General features: G+C 38.3%; 2 protein-coding genes and 1 pseudogene across 3 annotated transcripts; 2 read left to right on the plus strand and 1 right to left on the minus strand.

Annotated features, from left to right (window-relative positions):
* The first annotated feature begins 3,956 nt into the window (after positions 1-3,956).
* LOC137715751 (uncharacterized) lies at positions 3,957-8,922 on the plus strand. Of its 2 annotated transcripts, none has more exons than XM_068455091.1 (3): positions 3,957-6,013; positions 7,431-7,738; positions 8,333-8,922. In XM_068455091.1, exons 1-3 carry the CDS (start codon positions 4,131-4,133, stop codon positions 8,683-8,685), a joined length of 2,544 nt encoding a protein of 847 aa, XP_068311192.1. In that variant the 5' UTR covers positions 3,957-4,130; the 3' UTR covers positions 8,686-8,922. The 2 variants fall into 2 exon arrangements, with proteins under 2 accessions (XP_068311192.1, XP_068311193.1); XM_068455092.1 differs by having other exon boundaries at positions 8,339-8,922.
* Positions 8,923-10,326: 1,404 nt separating this feature from the next.
* On the plus strand, positions 10,327-13,395 carry LOC137714355 (putative disease resistance protein RGA3; annotated as a pseudogene).
* Positions 13,396-14,521: 1,126 nt separating this feature from the next.
* Positions 14,522-22,309, minus strand: LOC137714801 (pleiotropic drug resistance protein 2-like). Its single transcript, XM_068453936.1, has 20 exons — positions 21,562-22,309; positions 21,325-21,445; positions 21,137-21,225; positions 20,838-20,922; positions 20,429-20,719; positions 20,261-20,351; positions 19,047-19,947; positions 18,766-18,926; positions 18,510-18,613; positions 18,257-18,416; positions 18,080-18,154; positions 17,739-17,845; positions 17,158-17,490; positions 16,695-16,985; positions 16,522-16,605; positions 16,205-16,338; positions 15,879-16,106; positions 15,560-15,731; positions 15,209-15,463; positions 14,522-14,981 (listed from the first exon to the last, which is right to left on the minus strand). Exons 1-20 carry the CDS (start codon positions 21,927-21,929, stop codon positions 14,712-14,714), a joined length of 4,320 nt encoding a protein of 1,439 aa, XP_068310037.1. The 5' UTR covers positions 21,930-22,309; the 3' UTR covers positions 14,522-14,711.
* Between the last annotated feature and the right edge of the window lie 852 nt (positions 22,310-23,161).

The following is a 23,161-nucleotide window of genomic DNA, read 5'->3' on the forward strand; positions in this document are numbered from 1 at the left end:
TTTGCTACTTGAACTTTCATAATAATTGGTTCCATTCCCGAATTAGCACTTGAAATATTTTTCATAATAACCGGAACACGAGTGCTACATTACGTGTTTTTATATAAGTAATGAAAAATTTTAATATTTAAACTATTAACTTAAATATTTTACTATTTATTTAATAACACGAAATGTATTATTCCGTATTTTAGTAACATTAAAAAATCTCTAAACTCTCGATACTCAAGTGATCATTTTGGTTCAACTCTGTCAAATTTTTCATAAATTTTTGGACATTTTCGTGTGAGCCCGTAAATTCATACCAAATTTTTATTAAAAACCTATTAAAAGAAAAATGAAAAGGACTTGAGAATCCAAACATCACCAAGTAGCATCCCACTTTCTATGCACCACCACATTGAAACCCAAAAAATCTCCGATGCCTCCACCTCTTTCCCGCGCTGCCACATCAGCACGGGCACAATTTTATTATATTTTAAAATATAATATTAAAGGCATAAAAAAAAATTAAAGGATAAATATTATTATATTTTAAAGGCATAAAAATAAATTAAAGGATAAATATTATTATATTTTAAAGGCATAAAAATAAAAAAAAATTTGCCACATGGCACAATTTTGGCAAGCCACATCAGCACAAATGTGGATCCCGTATTTGCCACATCATCACTTAAAGGTTTACTTAATAGATTTTCTAACGGATGTATGAAATTAAAATAAAATAATAAGTAAATGTATGAAATTGAATTGTTTTAAAAATGTTGTAAATAATTAAAATCAACCGCAAGCCTGAGAGGGTAAAATGTAATTTACCCTTAATATATATAGACACTTATGCTCATTTCCTTGTTTTATGTTATAGGAGTCAACTAATAAAAATTAAATTTGAAACATGTCATTTAAAAAAAAAATCATTAAAATTCTTTGAAATCTGTCACTTAAAAAAAATTTATTAAAACCATTTGAAATCTATTCCTTTAAAAAAATCTATTAAAATTTTCTGAAATCTAAATTGACTGCACCCAAAAAAATCAAATTCTAATGCCCAGCTAAAAAATAAGAGCATCTTCAAAGAAGATGTCAAAATCCTATGTGGAATGTCATTGTACATATTTGATATCAAAAGTCTCCCCAACTGAAATGTTATTTGTTGATTGAATTTGAAGACTTAATGATTTGCTATCAAATTTATTTTTAATTCATTTTAATAGTGGATCTCTTATTCCATTAACATTTCAATCAATAAAAATTGTGTTTCAACATTTTTTTTAATAATTACAATAATTGAAAGCTGTATTTAAATAATAAAATATTAAATAAACATAAAATTTAACATAAGACTTCAAATTATCATATTAACCATTAATTATAATTTAACTCTTATAATTTGATTTTTTTTTTTTTTTTTTTTGAAGATGGTCTAAATCGTAAAAGCAAAAAGGGCACAATCCCACTAACCCAAAAAGCACAGCTGCAATCTTCTCGCCACAGGCTCACCCAAACCTCCCGGTCCCCAACATTCACTATGTTAGAATATAATATTGTAAACTTTAGTTAGTTAGTTAGTTAGAGACATTGCTCTCTCTATATATACATCATTGTAATAACTTCTTGAGGAAGAAATCAATATAACAGATTCTGCAATTCATCTCTCTAAATCTTTTTCTCTCTCTCTCCCCCTCTCTAGTTCTTGAAACCTTAATCATTTCTCAATCTCTCTCTACATTAACGTGGTATCAGAGCCATTAAAGCTTGATCAGCTTCTTTGATCCTTTCTTTTGCTTCTGCTACATGAAATTCTTTCTTCTTCTGTCTTGTGGGTATATCAAGATTACCCAGTTCTTCATTCTTCGCTCTGAAAGGTTGTGCACACCAAGTGTTTGAGTCTTTTCCTCAGACAGATTTCTCTACAATTTTTCCGAAATGGTAACTGCGAATCAACTTCAAATCTTGCAATCACCAATCACTGGATTGATTTCATCTGTTTCCATGTCTGTTACTACGAAACTGGATGAGACCAACTATCTACAATGGCATTTTCAAATGCAGTTGATGCTTCAAGTCCATGGAATTATCGGGTTCGTTGACGGATCAAATCTCTGTCCTGCTCAGTTTTCTTCTAGTTCTTCAAGAGATTCAGAGGTAACATTTGGTACTTCATCTTCAAGAACTGAAACTGATGAGTACAAAGTCTGGAAAATGCATGATCATTCCTTGATGTTGTTACTTACTGCAACACTTTCTTCATCCGCTATTTCCTATGTGATTGGTAGCAAGAGTTCTCAAGAGATGTGGGTTCGTCTTCAAAACCAGTTTTTCTTACCAAGTACAAAAACTTGTATAATCAAATTACAAACTGATCTTTACACCATTAAGAAGGGATCAAATTCAATTTCCCAGTATCTTCAAAGAATTAAAGAAGCAAGGGATGGACTTTCTATTCTTGGTGTCATTTTTGCTGATGAAGACTTTGTGATCATTGCATTGAATGGACTCCCTCCAAAATACAACACATTTAAATGTGTACTCAGAGGGCGTGAGAGTATCATTTCACTAAAGGATTTTCGTGCACAATTGCTCGCTGAGGAAGCCATTGTGGATTGTGTTCTTGTTGAATGTGAGACAAAAGGTTCTTTCTTTCCTCTCTTTAGCTCTCAATTTCATGTTGGCTTCAATGGTGGTTATTATGCTCAATCCAATTTTAGTTCATGCTAGTCAAGCTATGGTAATAATTTTGATAGTTATAATGGAATTCTTGGCTCACCTTCATCTCTATATCCTAGTTCCCTGCCACCTGAAATTACTACATGTCAAATTTGTTCACATAAGGATCATCTTGCTGCCCATTGTTCTACTCAAACTACCAACTCATCTATTACACAAGATCCAAACTTGCACGATCAGCTTCAAGTTTCTGATTCAATGGAGTCAATTAAGAATGACTCTGTTATGGTCAATTCTTTCTCTCATTACCTTGAATCTTCCCTGCCACTTAATTCCACAACATGAGCTTCTATCAGTGCTCCAAAGCAGAACGATTGTGATAAACCAATTATAATGAAAACCGAGGAGCAGCCAGCTAGTTCTGTTGGTGCAGAAAGTTCACAAACTAGTGGATCAACTAAATTACCAACATCTTGTGAATCAACCTAGTTACTAGAAGTGCAAGGACTGTCTATACTGCATTTTTCGACTAGGCTCCATCTGTTACATCAGTTTGCTCAGGTTCTTGCAGACCTGTCACAGGGAAAGTACAATGCAAAACTATTTTTAGACTCGTTTTTGGTTCAACTTGTTGTTTTGGCCATATGGGAGAAATCTATTCAAATTGATGCACATGAGTTCAAAGGATCTTATGTATTTCGCTTATGCAATGTTGGAGGTATATTTGATATTCAAGTAGGATACCATATGGGCATTTGTGATAAGGGTGGCGGCACCAGGTCTGTTGATTTGGCTATTATGGTACACATGATATAGCATCAACCTCACTCTCCAATTGTAAGGAATACTGCACTAATGTTCTTTGACAATCTGACTGCTTCAACCTCATGACTGGGTGCCCCAATCTTGAGTTTGAGGGGGATGTTAGAATATAATATTGTAAACCTTAGTTAGTTAGTTAGTTAGAGACATTGCTCTCTCTATATATACATCATTGTAATAACTTCTTGAGGAAGAAATCAATATAACAGATTCTGCAATTCATCTCTCTAAATCCTCTTCTCTCTCTCTCTCTCTCCCCCTCTCTAGTTCTTGAAACCTTAAATCATTTCTCAATCTCTCTCTACATTAACGACAGCACTCAAACCCCCCTTCACGCAGCCAATAACCATGTGCCACGTCACCAAATCCACCAAACCATCTCCCACCAGATCACCACCTCCTCTACGCAGCCCACAAACATTTGAATCGCGGTGGCAGTCCTTTTTGTTGCCAAACAACAAGAAAAACAGCCGCTGCAGCACGCCATAATCTCTCTCTCTCTCGTTTCTTCTCCGACGCCACTTTCTAGGGTTTCGGTCCCCCTTTTTCGGCCATCAACTGAGAAACTCAGTCGTCTCTCGCTCCGACGTCGTTCCGTAGGCTAAACCTTTGTCGTCTTAACGTTTTAGGGTTTTGTTTTCATGAGTGGGCGGAGGCTCGGGGACTACCCGAGTCGGTCTTTGGCGAACCACGGCGCGAAAGCCGAGGAAAGTCGACGTTCGTACTCGGGTCGGGTTTCGGGTTCGGCAAGAGCAAGACCTGAACCGAATTCCCGGAGAGACTACGATAACCGTCGTTATTATGATGGTGAAAGAGAGAGAGACAGGCGGCCGCTGGAACCGGCAGGTCTCAGCGCCGGTTTGCCCCTCTCGGAATCGACGTCGATGAAGTTCGAGTGGAACAATCTGCTAGCCCGGAGACCCGCCGTTTCGACCGCGAATCCGGGTTTGAACCGACCCGACTTCGGTTTCAGCTCTGGAAGTGGGAAAGTTGGGGTTCTGGACCCTGGTGTGGACCCCACAAGGAAGCTTGCGTATTTTCATGGCGGTTTCCCGGCTGCGTTGCCAAAACCCCATGTGGGTATTCAAAAAGTTGAAGACTTTAGGCTCGGTGACCACAATGCATACATGAGTCCTGAAGATAAGGCCGTGTTTGGCAACGGAACTGCGCGCTCGAGCATTTTGGATCCGGGTTTTCGCGGGGTTTCTGATGAATTCAACACAAGCCAAATAACGGGACTACATCAGTCGGTTGATGCCGGTTGGGGATGGCGGAATCCGAAATGGGACAACAATGTCCCTGCATATGGTGTTAGAGAAGTTCCGAGGCCTTCGGTTTACAATGCTTCTCTCAAAGCAGGTACTCAGGAGATTAGCCAGTGGAACCAATATCCTAATTTTATGGACCAAACACAACCCACTGTTCTGAATTATCAATCTTTGAGCGAACAATCGATCTCTGGTTATGATGAAGTTTTGGGTTCTAGTCCGCGAACCCGGAGCTTCGGATTTGGAAGAGATGATGGTCTCGAAAGAGGGCGAGAAGCGTTGTCGTATGAAGGTACGTTGAAGAAATTGGCTCCGCTTGAGGGTGATCGAAGTTTGGACGAGCTGACCACCCTGCAAATGTGTGCAATGAGGAAACGTGCTCTAGCTAGGAAACTACGTCGGAATGAATCAAATTCTGAATTGTCCAATGATTCGAGTGACGCTTGCGATGTACCTGACTTGAGTTTTGGGTACGATCAGTGGAGTAATGAAGATTTCAAACATTATGGAATCGTTGGTCAGGATCACTTGAACATTGACCACGCTGTGACCTGTGGTGAGGGTCAATGGAACATTGACCAAGATGTGAATTTCGGAGTTAATCACGTGAACATTAACCAAAATGTGAATTTTGGAGAGGATCAATGGTACACTGGCCGGAATGCTATCTATGGAGAGGATCGCCGTGGTCCAAACCATGTTGTGGACCACTGGAAAGCTGAAGATGTCAACAAACTAAATTCCGACAATTTGTTACCATCTTCCAAACTGCCAGTACCTGTCCAACAGCGTCATGGAGAACAATTCCAATCTACCAGGTTGGATGTAAAGAAGCGTTTGGGACCTTTGAAGTCACCTGGCAGTATAAAAAAGCGCTTGGGACCGTTAAAGTCCTCTGTTAGTGTAAAAAGGCGTTTGGGACCGTTGCAATCACCTGGCAGTGTAAAGAAGCATCTCAGGCCTGCTCAAGATGTTCCTAATCTCGAATTTCCAGATTACAAACCTCAAGATCAGTACAAATCTCAAATAAGAGAAACCGATGATTTTAGTGGAAGCATTCATCCTCAAGGGGATGACATTCCAAAAGTTCAGGCGAAACCGGCGGGGATGGAACTTCCTGAAGATTCTGAGGAGTTCAAGAAACTGGTGGATAGTGCCTTTTTTAAGCACATTAAGCTTTTGCATGAAAACCCAGCTCTAAGAAGACAATTCACGGGAGGAGGAAGTTTTACTACAAAGTGTTGTGTATGTGCCAGGTCTGTCTTCTACGTTGTAGTATGTTTCTGAGTTTATGTTTAAATTTACTCTCTGCTGCAACAGGGGGATTAGAATGATTGTAACGTATGGAAATTATCTGACATTAGTGTAGTTAGGTAAGGTTTAACTTTTAGGTCTCTTCAGATCAAGATAAATTGATGTACTTGAATTTTCCTCGTCTTGGCTGTCTTGGAGGGGCTTTACCAAATGTTGGCTGTCTAGACGCTGACTATGTGGCCCTTAATTGTTTGGGCTTTGGTGACTGAGAATCGTGTTAAGTTTAAATGTTCTTGAACTCTTCCACGGGAAGATGAGGTTATTGGCCTAGAAGAGCTTTCGGGATGTCCAAATTTGGTTGAAAGATTTCTTATGATTAGTGAGTGCTATTGGGGGAGCAAACCCATTTTAGTTTAGTGTTTGAATATAGGTTTATGGTACTCATGTAACATGACCAAGTGAGATTTCTCCAATCTACAACCTCCTATAATTTGAAAAGGATGAAAATTGTAGATGGAAGGAAAGACGATGGGAACTCTTCTACCCTTCTTGTTTGTTTTGAAAGAAGTAGTGCAAATGAAGTTTATGGTCATGGTGGCAGCGTGACCAGTATCAGGACGATAATTATAGTCTTGGGTAGTGGTGTGCAGTGATGTGAGGACTTGTTCTTAGGTGGCCATGATGGATGGGAGATTGCCTTTTTTTGTTTGTTCTTTTGGTATTCTTTAGTTACATGTGATCTACTTACCACCATGCTGCTTGAAACCCACGGTGGTGAGTGCCTTGTTTATTAATAAGGAATTTAGGGCTTTTCAAAGGAAGAATTTTTCAAGGAAGTAAAGCTTTGAAGTTAGTATTTGATAAATTCTTTTGCAGACACTGCCTATGCATGTTTGTCGGATGGACTACTTTCATTTGATCATTAGCGGGAGAAGAGAAACAATGATCGTAAAAACTGAGTTAGAAAGATGATTGCTGTAGTTTCCCATGCTTTTAGTAATCTGAAGTTCCTGCGTGCTACTCTATGGAAGAGATCCTTCCGTGGAAATCCATATATGTTACCTTGAAGATGGCTGCTTTTTTTTGTGTCATCTGTGGCGTGTGATACCTAGTATCCTGAGTCTTTGGCTCTTGCGCTTTGAGATCTTGTAACCTTGAAAGTCTTCTAAGTCTTCACTTTCCCGTTGCGGGATTAGAAGGTACTTATTTGGTAAAGTAGTTTTTTATTGTAGAGGAACTTTATCCATGCACTACTACATGATTCTCACGATGTATATGTTTCTGAACCAAGATAATGCCTCTGTTTGTCCCTTTTCACCTCATGTCCTACCAAAATTTTAAAGTGATGCTGTAGTTTGTCCCACGTCGCTTCTAAGGAATTGGTTAATGACAATTGAATCTGCCTGCCTGTTGTATCAGCAACTCGAAAGAGTTTGCAGGTGTGGTGCCCTTGGCAATACATGCCTTCATGTCACGTATGGCTGGTTCCAGAGCAGAGCACTTGGGTTTTCATAAAGCACTTTGTGTGTTAATGGGATGGGACAGTGCATCCGTCTCGAATGGTTCATGGATTCAGCGGTTCTTGCCTGATGCTGAAGCCTTGGCTCTGAAGGAGGACATGGTTATCTTTCCTCCGGTTGTTGTCATCCACAACACTTCCATAGCAAATAAAAATCCGAATGAAAGGGTGATTGTAACTATTGAAGGGCTGGAGGATATTCTTAAAGGTGAGTAAGTATACTTTGATGATTTATGTGACAACTTTCCAATGATTTTGTTTTTTGACTGTAGTAGCAGATATTTTAATGTGATTTCCATCTTCTCCATTATTCATTTAAGATTATGTTTCTTGTCATATTTCTGTTTTATTTTGTGATTTCATTTTCTTTTTTCATTTATCATTTCTTCCAAACTTCGGATTTGACTTGCATAACTCTCTTTGATCAGTTGCAACATTCATGGGAGGTGGAATGCATTTCCAAATGGATAGTGCTATCCACATACCCCTTTTTACCTTCCACACACCCATTTCAATTTTCGGCCGTTGGATCAAATATATGAAGGACATAAATTAACAAAGGGGTGTGTGAAAGGTAAAAAGAAGTGTGGATAACAGCACCCTTCCAAATTTAAAAATTATAATTACGGTTCTAATTTAGTAACCAACTTGCCGCATTTCTGCCCTTTTAACATGCTTTCTGTAGTCGACTTTATAGTTGATGGTGTAATACTTGTTCGGTTTTTCTTTTTAAGATACTTTTTTGGTTGGTCTTTTTGTTCTTTTCTAGTATTTCGTATTTTTCATCTCAACTTAATCGTAGGTATAGGCTTTGGTCAGGGGAAGGCTAAGGTGTGCCGTGGGAAGCCTGCAAATTACAGCATCTTGGTGGTGACATTTAATGCCACATTTTCTGGTTTTCGGGAAGCAGAAAGGCTTCACAAGCTTTTTGCTGAGAACAAACACGGGAGGGCTGAGTTCCAGCAGATCACCTCAGCTTCCCTCAGCAACAGCGGCAGCGAAGGGAAGCAGAACTCGCTGGAAGACCAAGAAAATTGTTTATATGGCTATGTGGGACTTGCAGAGGATTTTGATAAACTTGAAAGCGAGACCAAGAAGCGGTGTCGGGTGAAGAGCAAGAAGGAAATCCAGGCTACTGCAAACACTTATTTGTGAAATGAATAACAGTTAACTGTGTACATCTACATCTAGGAATTTCTGTGACCTCTCAACTTAAGCCTTTTGATTTTTTGGTGCTGTACAAAATCACAAGTTCAGTTGATTGATATTTTGTTTCTGAGAATGTAGCTCTAAAGAATTTATTGAGTCCCGCTTGGGATTGCTTCTGGAGGAAGTACTTTTGTTTATAAGTGTTTTTATTAGAAACACGTTAAAAGGGGCATAAAACTTTTATTCTATTGTTGACAAAGTCAGTCCTACTAACAACATGCCAGGCACGTATATTGGTTAAAAGAGTAAACTGTAGCAATGGTCTTTTAACTTTAATTCAAGTGGAGCAATAACCTCTTAACTAAAAAGCTATTAGCAGTGATCCTTTAACTTAGCTATAGTCCTTCAACTAAAAATACATTATCAATGGTCCCTCAATTTTAATCTAACTAGAGAAATGGTCTCTCAACTTTAACCCAATTAGAGAAATGATCCATCAACTTTAATCCAATTGTAGCAATGGTCTTTCCAACATAACTCATTTTGACAAAATTTTGACGAAATTGATGAAAATGACTATAGCTACACGTTTTGATGAGTTGAGGGACTAATGGTAATAAATTTTTAATTGAAGGATCATTGCTCCAATTTGGTTAAAGTTGAAGAACCATTACTATAATTTACTCTTGTTAAAAATTAAAAGGGACTCAAGAATGACTCATTGCAATTGTTTATTTATTTATTTTATTGAATAAGATAGCGACAAAACATTGAGATATAGAAAACCTACCAGAAGTAAACTACATGTGACAACTTCGAGATAGGGAAAAAATGCATCACACATGCTTTACGACAAAGAAGCAAAATTAATAGGCAACTGGTTATTTACCATAGTGGTGAATGTAGAGGAGGATCTAAATCCAAAAGCTAGATGAGTTAAGAATACAACAAAATAAGGTTCATAATTGAATAGAAGAGAAAGATGCTAGCGCAACTCCTCGAGGGGGATGAATCAAGATTCACCTTCAATTTGTCAAAATATGTGGAATTTCTTACTTTTCGTGAAGGATTAGATCCACTAACTGAAGGTTAATGACTGACCGATATTCTTGACACCCCGAGGAGGATGGGGCCCCTGTTCGCTAACCCCTAGATCCTTGCTTTTCTTATTTCTTTTCTTTATTATCTCATTTTATTCATGTTGATCCCTAGCATGATAGCATGGGTTCAAAACCCGTTGATGGTTAATCTAATATCTAAATATCTAATCTAACAAAATATGTTGTTTGACAAAAAAAAAAGTTATAATAATAATAGTTTTTTTTTTTATTTTTTGAGTGAAAATTGTAGTTCTATTTTTTTTTTTTTTTTGAGTGAAAATTGTAGTTCTTAAATTGTTTAATAAATATAAATGTATTTTGAAAGTTTAGTGGACTTTCCAGCTTCCTCACTTCTGAAAGTTAAGTTATGAATGCCAAACGTACGACTTTTTGCTTGCAGCTGTCTTCTCTTCTTCTACCTACGGCTACGAGATTAACTCTGTGTCTGGACGTCTTCGTCGATCTTCAAATTCGTTCTTCTTGTTTTCTTGACTGATCACTGAGCGTTCTTCTGTTTTTCCTTTTGTAGTTTTGGGCCGAAACAAAGATGGCGGAAGAATATCTGCTTCCTTTTGCTGTTGAGGGAATACTGGCGAAACTGACTTCACTTGCTGCGCAAGAAATCAGTCTCGAGTCTGGATTCAAAGCTGAACCAAGCAGGCTTCGTGGATCATTGTCCACCATTTGGGGTTTCTTAGGTGATGTTGCCTGCCAACCACCAGGTCGGGGCAAGGCATTGGAGAATTGGGTAAAGAAACTGAAAAACATAGCTGGAGATGCAGACGATGTGTTGGATGACCTCCACTATGAAGTTGTTCGGCGTAAAGTAGAAAAGGAGAACCATACCAAGAACAAGGTACTCAAGTTCTTTTCTGTTTCCAATCCAATTGTGTTTCGTCTTAAAATGGAACGTAAAATTCGGAAGATCAATGCATCATTGGTGATTCTGAAGACTAAGGCATCTATCATTGGACTAGTTTCCGATAAAATAGATGCAACCCCTTGCGGAATTGGATGGGAAAGACAAACCAACTCGCTGATTGCTACAGATGAAAGAATGTTTGAAAGGAAGGAGGATCTGTCTAATATAATTACAACCTTGACCAACTCCAACATCACTCAAGGAAATATTGGAGTTCTGGCCGTTGTTGGAATGCTGGGCATGGGAAAGACAACTTTGGCCAAATCCGTATACCTTGCGGATCCTATAGACAGGTATTTTGGTAGAAAGATATGGGTGTCCGTATCTCACCCTTTTGATGGTTCTTAGAATTACTAAGCCGAGGGGATACCAAGACAGAATGCATTGCTTAAAAAACTTCGAGAAGAGCTGAAGGAGATAAGATATTTACTTGTACTCGATGACATTTGGGACAAAGACTCTGAAAAATGGAGCAATTTCATGAATTATTTGTCCAAAGTTACTTCCTCTTGTGGAAGCGCTATTATTGTCACTACCTGCAGTGCCAAAGTCGCATCTGTCATGGAAACACTTCCGAGGTGTAATTTGGGGATTGTCTCTGCAGATGACTGTTGGTCCATATTGAAACATAGAGCTGTTTCAGATAACAATGCTCCTCTAAGTCAAGAATTTGAGCGAATCGGAAGGCAGATTGCTGAACAATGTGCAGGTGTACCGTTGGTGGCAGAGGTATTGTACTATTATACCATGATCTCGAACTTCATTTATACTTGTTTCTTTTATTCATATTTCTTGTCGATAAAGATTCAACCTGTAAGTTACTTGGTGTCTGCATACTATAAGCAATCTAAACTAATCCAATTCAATCGAATTAGAATTCTAATTTTTCGCTTAATTAGAATGGATTGGGGGTAAAATTTTGAAACTGTTACTGAAATGTGTAGATAAGACTTCAATACGTATGCTATACACCACTGGTAAAACAGGACCCTGTTACAGGGTTAAGCCCCTAATTCCCTCTATCTAAGGCGATTGACCCGAAATGGCACAGAAGGTCTGTGCCTAGCAAGCAATAGCCACGCATTTGCATCAGGCTGCTTAACAGAACTTGTTCGGTATAGTCCATGTTATATTACTGAACTTCGTTGAGATCCTTGTTTTTTTTATTTTTCTGTTGCTGTTTACCATATTCGTTATTTGATAGAAATTGTGATTCATGTACCAGGTTTTGGGAAGCATGTTATCGTCTAAATGTAGAGTTGACGAATGGTTGTCAATCAAAGAAAGTAGAATTTGGGACTTACCGGAAGGAGAAGATCGAATGATTTCACTTTTGAAGTTGAGTTTTGATAATTTGAAATCCTCATCTTTGAAACAGTGTTTTGCATATTGCTCAGTGTTCACAAAAGATTTCAAAATTGCTAGAGATGGAGGATATAGGTAATGAATATTTTGATATTCTACTGAAAAGTTCCTTATTTCAAAATGCTACACTGGATGGCTGACACTATTACCAAATGCAAGATGTCCAATCTTGTGCATGATCTTACTGGTCTTGTATCCAAATCTGAAGGCTTGACGAGAGACTTACATGAGACGAATGATACACTTGAAGTTAGACATGTTGCTCGGGTTTCTACTTAGACACTAGGAAAAATTGCAAAATGAAGACTGGGGAGAGTGCGCTCATTTATTACGTATGGCGAAGTCCCTAGTAACATCTTGCCACGATTTAGAGGTTTACGTGTCTTAAATTTATACAAGGCTAGTATTGAGGAGTTTCCAATATCAATTGGAAATATGAAACGGTTGAGGTATCTTGACATTTCTGAAACAAGATTCAAAACACTTCCTGAATCCTTTGGATAACACTATAACCTGCAGACCTTAAGGGCAATGAACTGTGCTCTTGAAGAGTTTCCGAAAGAAGTAAAAAATTTGATCAACTTCAGACATTTTTATTTCAATAAAAGTACGGTGCTTCCTTCTGGCCTGGGACGACTGATGTGCCTTTGAACATTACCTTACTTTTCTGTGGGTAAAGAGATGGGTCGTGGAATTGAGAAGTTGGCTGGCTTAAATCATTTGAATGGTGAATTGATCATTTATAATCTTGAAGACGTAAGGGATGGAGATGAAGCAGAGAAGGCCAAATTAGAAGATAAGAGACACTTATGACATTTGAGATTTGTATGGACTCATTTCAGAATGGGATGGCTGGATCGCAAGAGCCCACAATGATGAGGAGAATGTACTGGAAGGCCTCCAACTGCATCCGAAGTTGGAAAAACTAGAGATAAAAAATTACATGGGTGGTAAATTTCCATCATGGATAATGAGTAAGTTGCTACCTCTCATCAAGTTGAAGCAGGTTCAGTTATGCAGCTGCAACGTGAAGCTGTCCCAACACTCGGCCATCTACCTAATCTTAGGCAGCTTGAGATTGATGGTATGGATAGCCTGAAATGTATTGGAGCTGAGTTTTATGGCTATGACCTTATTTACGATGCAGCTGCAGAAAGTATGGAGACAATGACTTTATTTCCATCCTTGAAAACATTACGAATTAGTGGGTGCCATGAGCTAATTGAATTGATGGAAGCACCTGCGATGCCAACAGGAAAAATAGTAGTGTTTCCTTGCCTTGAGGAGCTGTATTTTAAAAGCGAAGCTGATTCTACTAATTTCACTTAACTGCATCCAGACTTATCTTAAATCGCTACTTTGTATACCAGTTGCAGTAATATACGTAGTTCGTATGCCTTTCTTGTTGTTGAAGCTTTCACACATTTTGGTTTCAGGTTGTAATCAGCACTGGCTGCCTGCTTGAGTCTCACCACTGGATGCTTTTTCAATTTATTGTTAGATGGACTAGAATCTTGCAACTCCGTTTGCTCACTGTAACACCTGCTGGAAAGATTTGTGCTATACACTGTCGCGTGTCTTGCGAAGTTGATGATCATACTCCTTTCCCCACTGTCAGGGAAATTAGGCGGCAGCATCCATTCCACTGTCATTTCCCTTCCATCTGGATGGAAGAATTTACCAGAGTGATTATGGAACCTTTCATCGCTTGAAAAATTGTTTATCTTTATGTATGAGAGTGGTATCTAACTGCAGTCGCATGTTTTCGTGGCTGGGAATGTGTTAATGCAACAAATTTGAGGACCATCATCCCATACATGGAGAAGTCCGTGAAGCACATGAATATGAAGTAGTAGAAGTAGAACTTTTCCTCCTCCTAGTGGTAACCGATCATGGAATAGAGAAGAGCATAGATGAATGTTTGTATTGCAATGAGCATGCTTGGACGCTTGAAGATAGGTATTGGAAATGAATTCAGTAGTATGTTGCTAATTTAGCCTTCTCAAACAATCTACATCGAAATGGCAATATTAAAACATGTTATATATGTAAACAGTATCATCTTAAATGGGTTCTTTAAATAAAATGTGAGCTTTGTGAGCCATTGGACGAGGGAAATATCTTGCCAAGCACTATTTAAGATAAATAACAAGTATCTAATCCAATTTTCTTCTAGCAATCGTTGTTTTTTGACTTTGTGAGAGTATAGTCGTTTTAAGTTACCAAGATAATCACATGATGACTCATCAGAGAAAGTAATTCTTAACCCAACTTGAGGGATCAAACACGCGCCCACACGCACACACGCGCGCGACGTTTGCGCCGCGATTTCTAACGAATGGAGACTAAATCCCATACTACTTGCCTAAGACCTTGTCAAAACACAGCACCAACGTTGTTTTCATACGAACACATTTTTGAAAAAATGCAGAACTTTTATTGAGTACTCGAAGAATAAGTAACTATACACATTAATTCAAGGTGAAAATGAATGGAAGCAAAACAAAATTACATGGTAAAAATATCCAAACGAGAAGGCAAAAAACAAAACGAGTTTACATGTTTTTATGATCGCTAACTGACGAGAGTATCTCACGCGAATCTACGTAGATGATCTATTTCACATTTCTGCAGATTGAAGTTGCTTATCTCCTTTGGAAGTTAAGGTACTTGATGCCGTACGCAAACATGAAGAAGAAGAGAAGGACCCAACCAACATGACCAAACACCACCGGGATTACAAAATCTTCTTCATAACCCAAATAGTCCTTGAGGAACTGATTCACTGGCTTGGATTCCTCACCAGGAATTATGATATCCTTCGTAATATCGCCCATTTGAGATGCGAAGATGCCATAGATTGTCCAGGCAACTGGAGAACCCCAGTAGTACCACCTCCACCAGATGGGAATTAGCTGCAATATTGAGATTTAATTGTTAGGATTACACTAGTAACAGATATGACCCCTAACAAGGTAAATAAGATACAAGAAAACTCCGATGAGTAATCTGCATTTTATGACCACTTGCTCAATCATGCAAATACTAATGACTTCTAATAACAATTTGTTGCATGTTGTCCTTATAATTCATTTGTTCAACATTCTCAGGCATGAAAGTAAGAAGAGTAACTCAGACATACCGTTCGTGGGACGAGGAAACCAGAGAACAAGTTCCAAAAGCTCATGAAGAAGCCCATAACAATTGCAGCAATTTGGGGACCAGGAGTTAGGGCAACTGCCATCATCCCGTACATGGAGAAATATGTGAAGCACATGAATATGAAATAGTAGAAGTACAAAAATTTGTCCACCTTCCAATCGAACCCAATCATGCCATACAAAATAACTGAATACGCAAAGGTTTGGATTAAAACGTAAAGTGTCTCAATAGCCACCTGCAACACCAAAGTCATGAATCAATATACATTTGATTTGAATGCCCTGCAAAAGCAACCAAACACATAACCATGTGCATAGTTTCCAAATATTACCTGAGAAAATGCATAAGGCAACTCGGAATACATCCCAGCAGCTCTTTCACGGTAGAAAACTGTTCGTTCAACAGCAACAACCGATTGCACAGCAGAAGCATTGCCCGCTCCAAGGAAAAGAACAGCAGCATATCCTGCCCCCAACAGATTCATGATGTCTTGTTGTGTATCCCTGTTCACAAGTCAATATGCGGTTGAATATTATTTAACTGACAATTCTCAGAAACACAAATTTCTTAATTGGTGAAAACATGCAAGTGGGCCACAAAATCAAATTACATTAAAGGAATGTAGGTGATCATAAAGTTCTTAAACTTACATTTTCTTTCCTTTGTTCCAGAAGATAATACCAAATATAACTCCAACGGAAATTGTCATGAAAAACCTAATGGCATTATACTGCGAGTTCCTCCAGTATGACCAGTGCTGTTTCCAGAAGCACGCTTGGCACTGAGTTAAAAAGCTTTGGGAGAATTGGGTGGGGAAGTGAAGATCCTTGGAGCCTGGTTGTGGTGTGCTTAGTTCCTTGATAAGTTCCTGGTTTCTCCTGAACATGTGAAGCAAAGATGTAAATTTTTTAACATAAACGGACAAGTGGATGGCAATGACAGAAATGAAGAGACGATATGTTTACATGCAACTTACCTATAGAGATCAGAGTTTGCAAATATTTCTGCAAAGTCTACATCATTTTGAGCCTCAACGGCAGCTGAGCTGACGTCTAACATCCAGGTAGCAGGATTGTAACCCTCTTTGATCTTCGGAACCCCTGGAATAGCCTGCAAGATGTTTTGGATTAGTCAAACTTTTAACTATTAATTACTTTGCTATATAACAAGTTTTGCTGATGTTTGAAAATTTTTCTTCCTGAACTTCGCGTTAACCCCAAGTCAGGATTAAATCCAATGGAGCAGTTTGATCATTGGAAGGAAATTAAAATGAAAGGTAGTGTATACACCTACCTCGAAATATTCAACGAGCTTGTGAGACTGGGCACCTAGAGGTCCAGCATAAATAACTTGTCCTCCTCTCTTCATAAGGAACAGCTGCAACGGAAAACAAAATCGAGGTGAAATATGGCACAAAAAATACTGAACAATGTTACAGATTTGATAGATTCGGGATCATATTATACCTCATCAAAAGCCTCAAAAATGTCAATGCTAGGTTGGTGAATAGTGCAAACAACAGTTCGTCCGGTATCCACAGTGTTTCTAACAGTACGCATAACAATAGCAGCTGCTCTAGCATCAAGACCCGATGTCGGTTCATCCATAAAGATGATGGAAGGATTAGCAACCAATTCTACAGCAATAGTCAACCTTTTTCTCTGCTCAGTTGAAAGCCCATTAACTCCCGGAAGTCCAACTAAAGCATTCCTCAAGGGATTAAGCTCAACCAAATCTATGACCTCATCAACAAACATCTACAGAAACAGAAAGAAAAATAAAATCTTAGTTAGCTACATCAGCTACATCATGTATGTCATCATGTTCTTTATAAGTAGAAAAGACAATTGTAGAAGATTGAATTCCAAGTGACTGGAAATTGAATGGTACAACCACTCAGAATCAAAATGATTAAAATAAATTACATACCTTTCGTTTATCCTTCGTGACATCCTTGGCAAGACGTAACCAGGCAGAGTATACGAGAGATTCATAAACAGTAACATATGGTGAATGAATGTCATTTTGTTCACAGTAGCCGCTGACCCGAGCAAATGTGGCTTGGTTCTTTGGGTATCCAGAGATGGTAATACTTCCTTCAATATACCCACCAGTCTTTCTTCCGGCTAAAACATCCATCAAGGTTGTCTTTCCAGCACCACTGACACCAACTAATGCAGTCAGAACACCTGGCCTAAATGCACCACTAACATCTCGTAGAAGTTGGAGTCGAGTCTCTTCAATCCCTTGGCTCTTCATTTCCTGGTAAGGAACACAAATATTGTCACCAAGGAAAGTCATATTAATAAATGTAAGGCAAAGAAGAATCATATTAGGCCAATGACATGTGTTGGCCATCGGATGATAGATTGCAAGACTAAAAACAGTCACTTCTTGACTAAAGAGCAGAAACTCATTCTTCATTTCGGTTAATGCCTTGTTGATGTATAAGTACTCATATTGACTTCTTGAAATTATATATCAAGGAAAATAGACACAAAGTTACTTACAGGAGGCATATCCACATAGTAGTTCACATGGTTGAAAGCAAGTGAAAGGGGCTCAAAGGGCAAAACCATTCCTTTTTTGGCTTGATTTCTCACTTGCATATCAGTACCTGTCATTAGTCATTATGTATTAGACAATGAGTATAATTTGATAGCAAAAATGCTGCTCGAGATGTAAGTTTTATGCCGTAGGTTTTGTAGTGCAGCCATGGTTGACATAATGCTTATCTTGCAAATACATTGTTTTTACAGCCAGGTGTGGTAAATAGATGGATGAGAGTTTGAGTAATCCAATATTTATAATGCATATGCAAATTAAGATCTTCAGGAAATATAACACTTACCTTCTGGATTGGGTCGTCCCTTCCTCTTATTTTCAGAGTCGTCAGTAGCAATTAAGGTTTTATTATCAACAATTGCTGCAATTTAGTTAAAAGAGAAAGCAAATAATCAGAACTTAAACCAATGATCGTGGTTTACTAGTACCAATGAGTAACAAAGATTGAACATAATTCACTTACGGTCTAAGAAGGTCAATGCTGCAACGAAGAGAAGATTAAAAAGAATAGAAAACCCGAAAAGCGCCCCAACACAAATCCAAAACCAAGTCTCCGTGGTAAACAGGCCTCTTCCCGCCAGAAGGACCTTTCCAACTGTGTTTTCAGCGGCGTTGAGGACAGGCTGTGCAAAGGAATCAAACAATTTGTTATTTGTTAAGCTCAATGTTAATATTACCGTACAAGAAGAACTCAACTGAGATTTGATAGAACTTACAGTGCTCCATCTTTTGTCAAGAAACTCATTGATGGCAATTGCATTTTGTCCATACATCATAGGTGAAATATAGTAGGTCCATAGCATCCACGGCTCGAGGTCATCTGCACACCAAAATGAGAATATTGTGAACATTTCAAATCATCAGAAATAAACTAAAACGTTAACACTTTGTTGATTCAAACATGATAATGATAAAAGTATCAAGCTGATATATGCAATAACTTAGGTTGGCAATTATAGAGAGATTTCATACTTTTAGAAACAACAAAGCCTCCTAGGACAAACACTATTAGCAATGCAAAGGAACCAATAGTGCTCGCTCGAATCTCTGATCTTCCAAGGCCAGCAATGAAACGGAAGAGTCCGAGTGCCATTTGATGTATACCGAAGTAAGCCAAGAGCTGTTTGAAGAACCTGAACATGTTGTACATACATCAAACAAAAGAATAGCTAGGACATATATCTTTAATTATTCATGTAGAAAAAGGAAGAAAAAGTTTCCGATAATAATAATAGTGATAAATTAAAGCTTACCTACTGGCCTCAGGTGCAAATCCAACGGTATAGTATGTCAAACAGATCCATATTAAAGATTCCATAAACGAAATGGGAATTCTGGTTAGCCAAATGGGCAAGGCAAAAGCCCATCCAGGGTAGAATAAGGCATCCCTCTGTTTAAAGAACACCGGAAGCCTGAAAACTGTCATTGAAAGCTCTGCCACTCCATTAAACATGACATTAATGAGACTGAAAAACAATGCTCCCATGAATTTTGCCGAATCCCCTAACTGCCCAGGTTTCATTTCTGTTCTGAAGAATACAGTGAAAGTAATTGTAGCCATGATTGCTATCTGTACAGTCTTGAATATGTACACAAATGAGTTACGCTTCATCAGCAACCATTCCCTTGCAAAGCATGCCTTGAAAAGGTCCATACTGCTTATTCCATACTTTTCCTTCACCAAGGCAGCAGGATGGGCTGTTCTTTTGTCATACGGAACTCTTAGGTCTTCAGCAAGACGTTGGCCAACATGAAAAGTGGTGAAAGCCTGTGCAAAATCAGCTACAGAGACATATCTGAATGGTTCATTCTTCTTAAACCAGTATTGTTCTTGATCCTTCTTTGAGGTCACTTCTTGCAAGAAATCTGCGACACCTTTTCTGTCAGGGCATCTGAACCCCATATATTCGAAGAATTCAAGTACATTCTCTCGTGGGCCTTGGTACACAATCTGACCCTCAGAAATAAGGATAATGTCATCAAAAAGATCATATGTTTCTGGTGCAGGTTGCAAAAGAGAGATGACCATTGTCACATCCAGAATGTGAACCATCTGCCTCATGAACTTGACAATCTGAAAGGTAGTCGAACTGTCCAGCCCCGTTGAAATTTCGTCCATGAAGAACGCTTTCGCTGGTCCAACCAACATTTCTCCTGCATTATGGGAAACGACTTCCAGTTATAGTTACAGGCAAATGTTTGCAGATGAAATATCATTCCTATTATTCCAATATGGATTAAAGAAGAATTTTGAGAAAAAAAAGAAAAGCCACCTTTTGAAAATAATGGGATTGGTTCCTAGGTTTCTAGTAAATCAAAGTGAAATACATTTACACACGCATTCAGCCTGAACTATCATGGTCAACATACTATACACATTCATGCTTAGAAACACAGTTGAGAACAAAATCATTGCCTTTTCTTTTAGTTTATTGTTTTCAGAGTAATATGACATAGAATCTCATACCAGTTGTAACCCGTTTCTTTTGTCCACCAGATATGCCCCTTCTCATGTCATCACCAACAACGGTATCAGCACAAATATCTAATCCGAGTATCTGACAGAAGAACAAAAAATATTTAGGCTTGTACAATAAGAGCTCAACAACACATTCTTATGATTGAATTTACAAACCTTGAGAACGTAATCTGTGATCAAACTCGTCTCCTGGCCAGCCAAAGATGTTGCTTTCATGAATGCATCGATTTCAGGGTCTGGTTTGATACCAGAATCTTTCTCCCGTCTAGACAGCTCTACCAGCATATCGTACCTGGTTCCAACTCCCAGGCAACGTCCGGAAAAGTCCAACGTTTCACGAACTGTCATCTCACCATAATGAAGATCATGCTGGCTAATGTAAGCAGAGGTTCTCTGAGGCACAAACTCCTCAAATTCATGGCCACAGTAGGTCACTTTTCCACTTACCTGTTCATAACCCCAAATTGTCAATACATATATATAAAAACAAAAATGGGAACATGTAAGTGCTTGTCTGCAATAGAATAACCCAATAAAATGTAAGGAGATAGAGAGGATTACAAACCCTTAGATCCTTATCAAGTTTGCCCGCAAGCGCTTTTAGAAGTGTTGTTTTTCCTGATGAAGGAGGTCCCAGAAGCAGTGTCATCCTGGAAACAAAGAAACCAAGCTCTTAAATGTTGTTGAGCAAAGACTAGTATGTTCCCTTACATCTTTCTTCTGTATGAGCACCTAATTTCTTTTGAAGAAACTACTTTGTGTTATATTTTCACAGGAACTTTTGTTTGAGATCTTATTGATGCGGAAAAAAACATCACACTAGTCCAGTACAAGACATTAAATATGCAAAGATCTTGAGCATACCTCGATGGCCTCACGATGCCGCTCACATCTTTGAGAATCTGAACATTTCTTTTCTTTGATGGTACGAGTTTAAGCTTTCCAATTATTCCCTGTTCACATTCATAGAAATTTACAAATCCGTGAGTTCACCATAGAAATTTAGAAATAAACAACGAAACTTTACCATCAATAGATATTATGTAAAATACCTCTATCATGTTCAAGGAAGAATTTAGCAGTGTTGGAAGTGCTCTGCTGCCAACATATGCATCTCCCTCTATTGATAATTTCTCAAATCTAACCTCAACTTTAGGCACATCAATCCCAACCCTGTTTCCAATCAACCAAAAGCATTCAAAATCCAACCCGATTTTCGCCAACCAAACAAGCAAAGTATACATATATCAAAACCCCAATTCAAAAAAACCAGAAAACAAATCACAAACCTTTCATTTCTGGCTCTCATTCTCTGCAAGAACTTTTCATTGTCATCCTCCACAACCTTAAGTATGCTCTCCATCAACTGCTTCTTATCTTGCTCCCCAAGATTCGCCGTGTCGACTTCTTCAGTCAAAACCCTCCCATTGCTCATGGCCTGCCTCAGCATCCCTTTCCTCATCCTATCATATGTGGGCAGCCTCTCTATGGCCGCCCACTTGAGCTCCTCCTCCTCATCCAACACCTGCTGCCGACCGCTTCGCTGAAAAACGTCCGGCGCGTTCCACATCTCCCTCACACTCGCAGACCGCCAGCTCCCCCGGCTGCTGGTCTGCCGGGATAAGTCCTCCCCGGCAAGCGCTGTCGCTATAGACATGGTTGCTAGCTCCAAGAACCAATCAAATCCCCCTCAGCTCAAGATGTCAGAAAATGGGTTGATTCAAACAGCCAAATCCGGTTTACCCAATTCCAGAAACCGATCGAACTCACTATTTTTCTTCCCTCCTAAGAAAACAAAAATTGAATCAATCCAGAAAAAATGTACACACTTAAATTTCCAACTCTTTATTTTATTCACCAAGTAAGTATTTTTCCACTCCTGTGAGATTCAAAGAATAGTCCTTTTGGAGAAGAAAGAGGGGGAAGTGATATTTTCTGGGTTGAGATTTTGGTCTTGGTTTTATAGAAAAAGCGAGCCATCGACGAAGAAAAAGCAGAGGAAGTTCATGCGAACCTGCAAGCAGCCACCTTTTGCAAATATTTTTTTTAATTATTTTATGATTTGAAAACTCTTGTCTTCGTTTCACTTTACAGGAGAAATGTCGTTGGTCAAATTGTGACTACTTTCCAGAATTTAATCAATAAATTAACGTAAAAAGCAAAATATCACACGCTGTCGCTTTATTGCTGTTGAAACAATCAGACACTTCATATTTGATACCCTTCAGTTTAAGGTCATTTGCAAAATAAACCCTCATATTTTAATTATGTTCATTTTGTACCATAGTGCATTGAAATATGTTATCGGTCTAACCAACTGTTTGATCATTCATATAAATTGATAACATAGTGAGCATTTTATATGGACTAATGTGTCAGTATTTTTCGCACGATATTTATTAAAAGAACTCTTCAACTTTGTTAAGCATTATACATCCAAAGAGACAAAAAATGAATAAGTCGATACAATTTTAAAAATCCCAAACGTAATATGAGAAAATTAAAACTTTATAACTTATTTTGAAAAATATCAAATTTAATGTGTATACTAATTGAAAAAAAATGAGTGTTTACCTTAGTAAGGAATAGATTCTTACGGATCTTCCTTCTTAAAATTTAAAATTTAATAATACTATCGTTTGTAAAAAAAAGAAAAAAAAATTACCAAAACTGTGCAATGTTGGGATAGAAAGGGGATACGTGTCGATGTTGGGATAGAAAAGTGTGCAATGTTGTCAAATGCTGACCAGCGAAATGGATGCTTCGATGGACACGGTTTCCACGTTTTTAAAGTACTTTTTTTGTGGAATTTCTTACCAAAAGAAACGAATCATTTTAAATATATTGGAAAAGAATCATTTTTGGGGAATAAATAAAGTGCATTATAGA

This window comes from Pyrus communis, chromosome 14, assembly GCF_963583255.1.
Source record: "Pyrus communis chromosome 14, drPyrComm1.1, whole genome shotgun sequence".
Taxonomy (NCBI): domain Eukaryota; kingdom Viridiplantae; phylum Streptophyta; class Magnoliopsida; order Rosales; family Rosaceae; genus Pyrus; species Pyrus communis.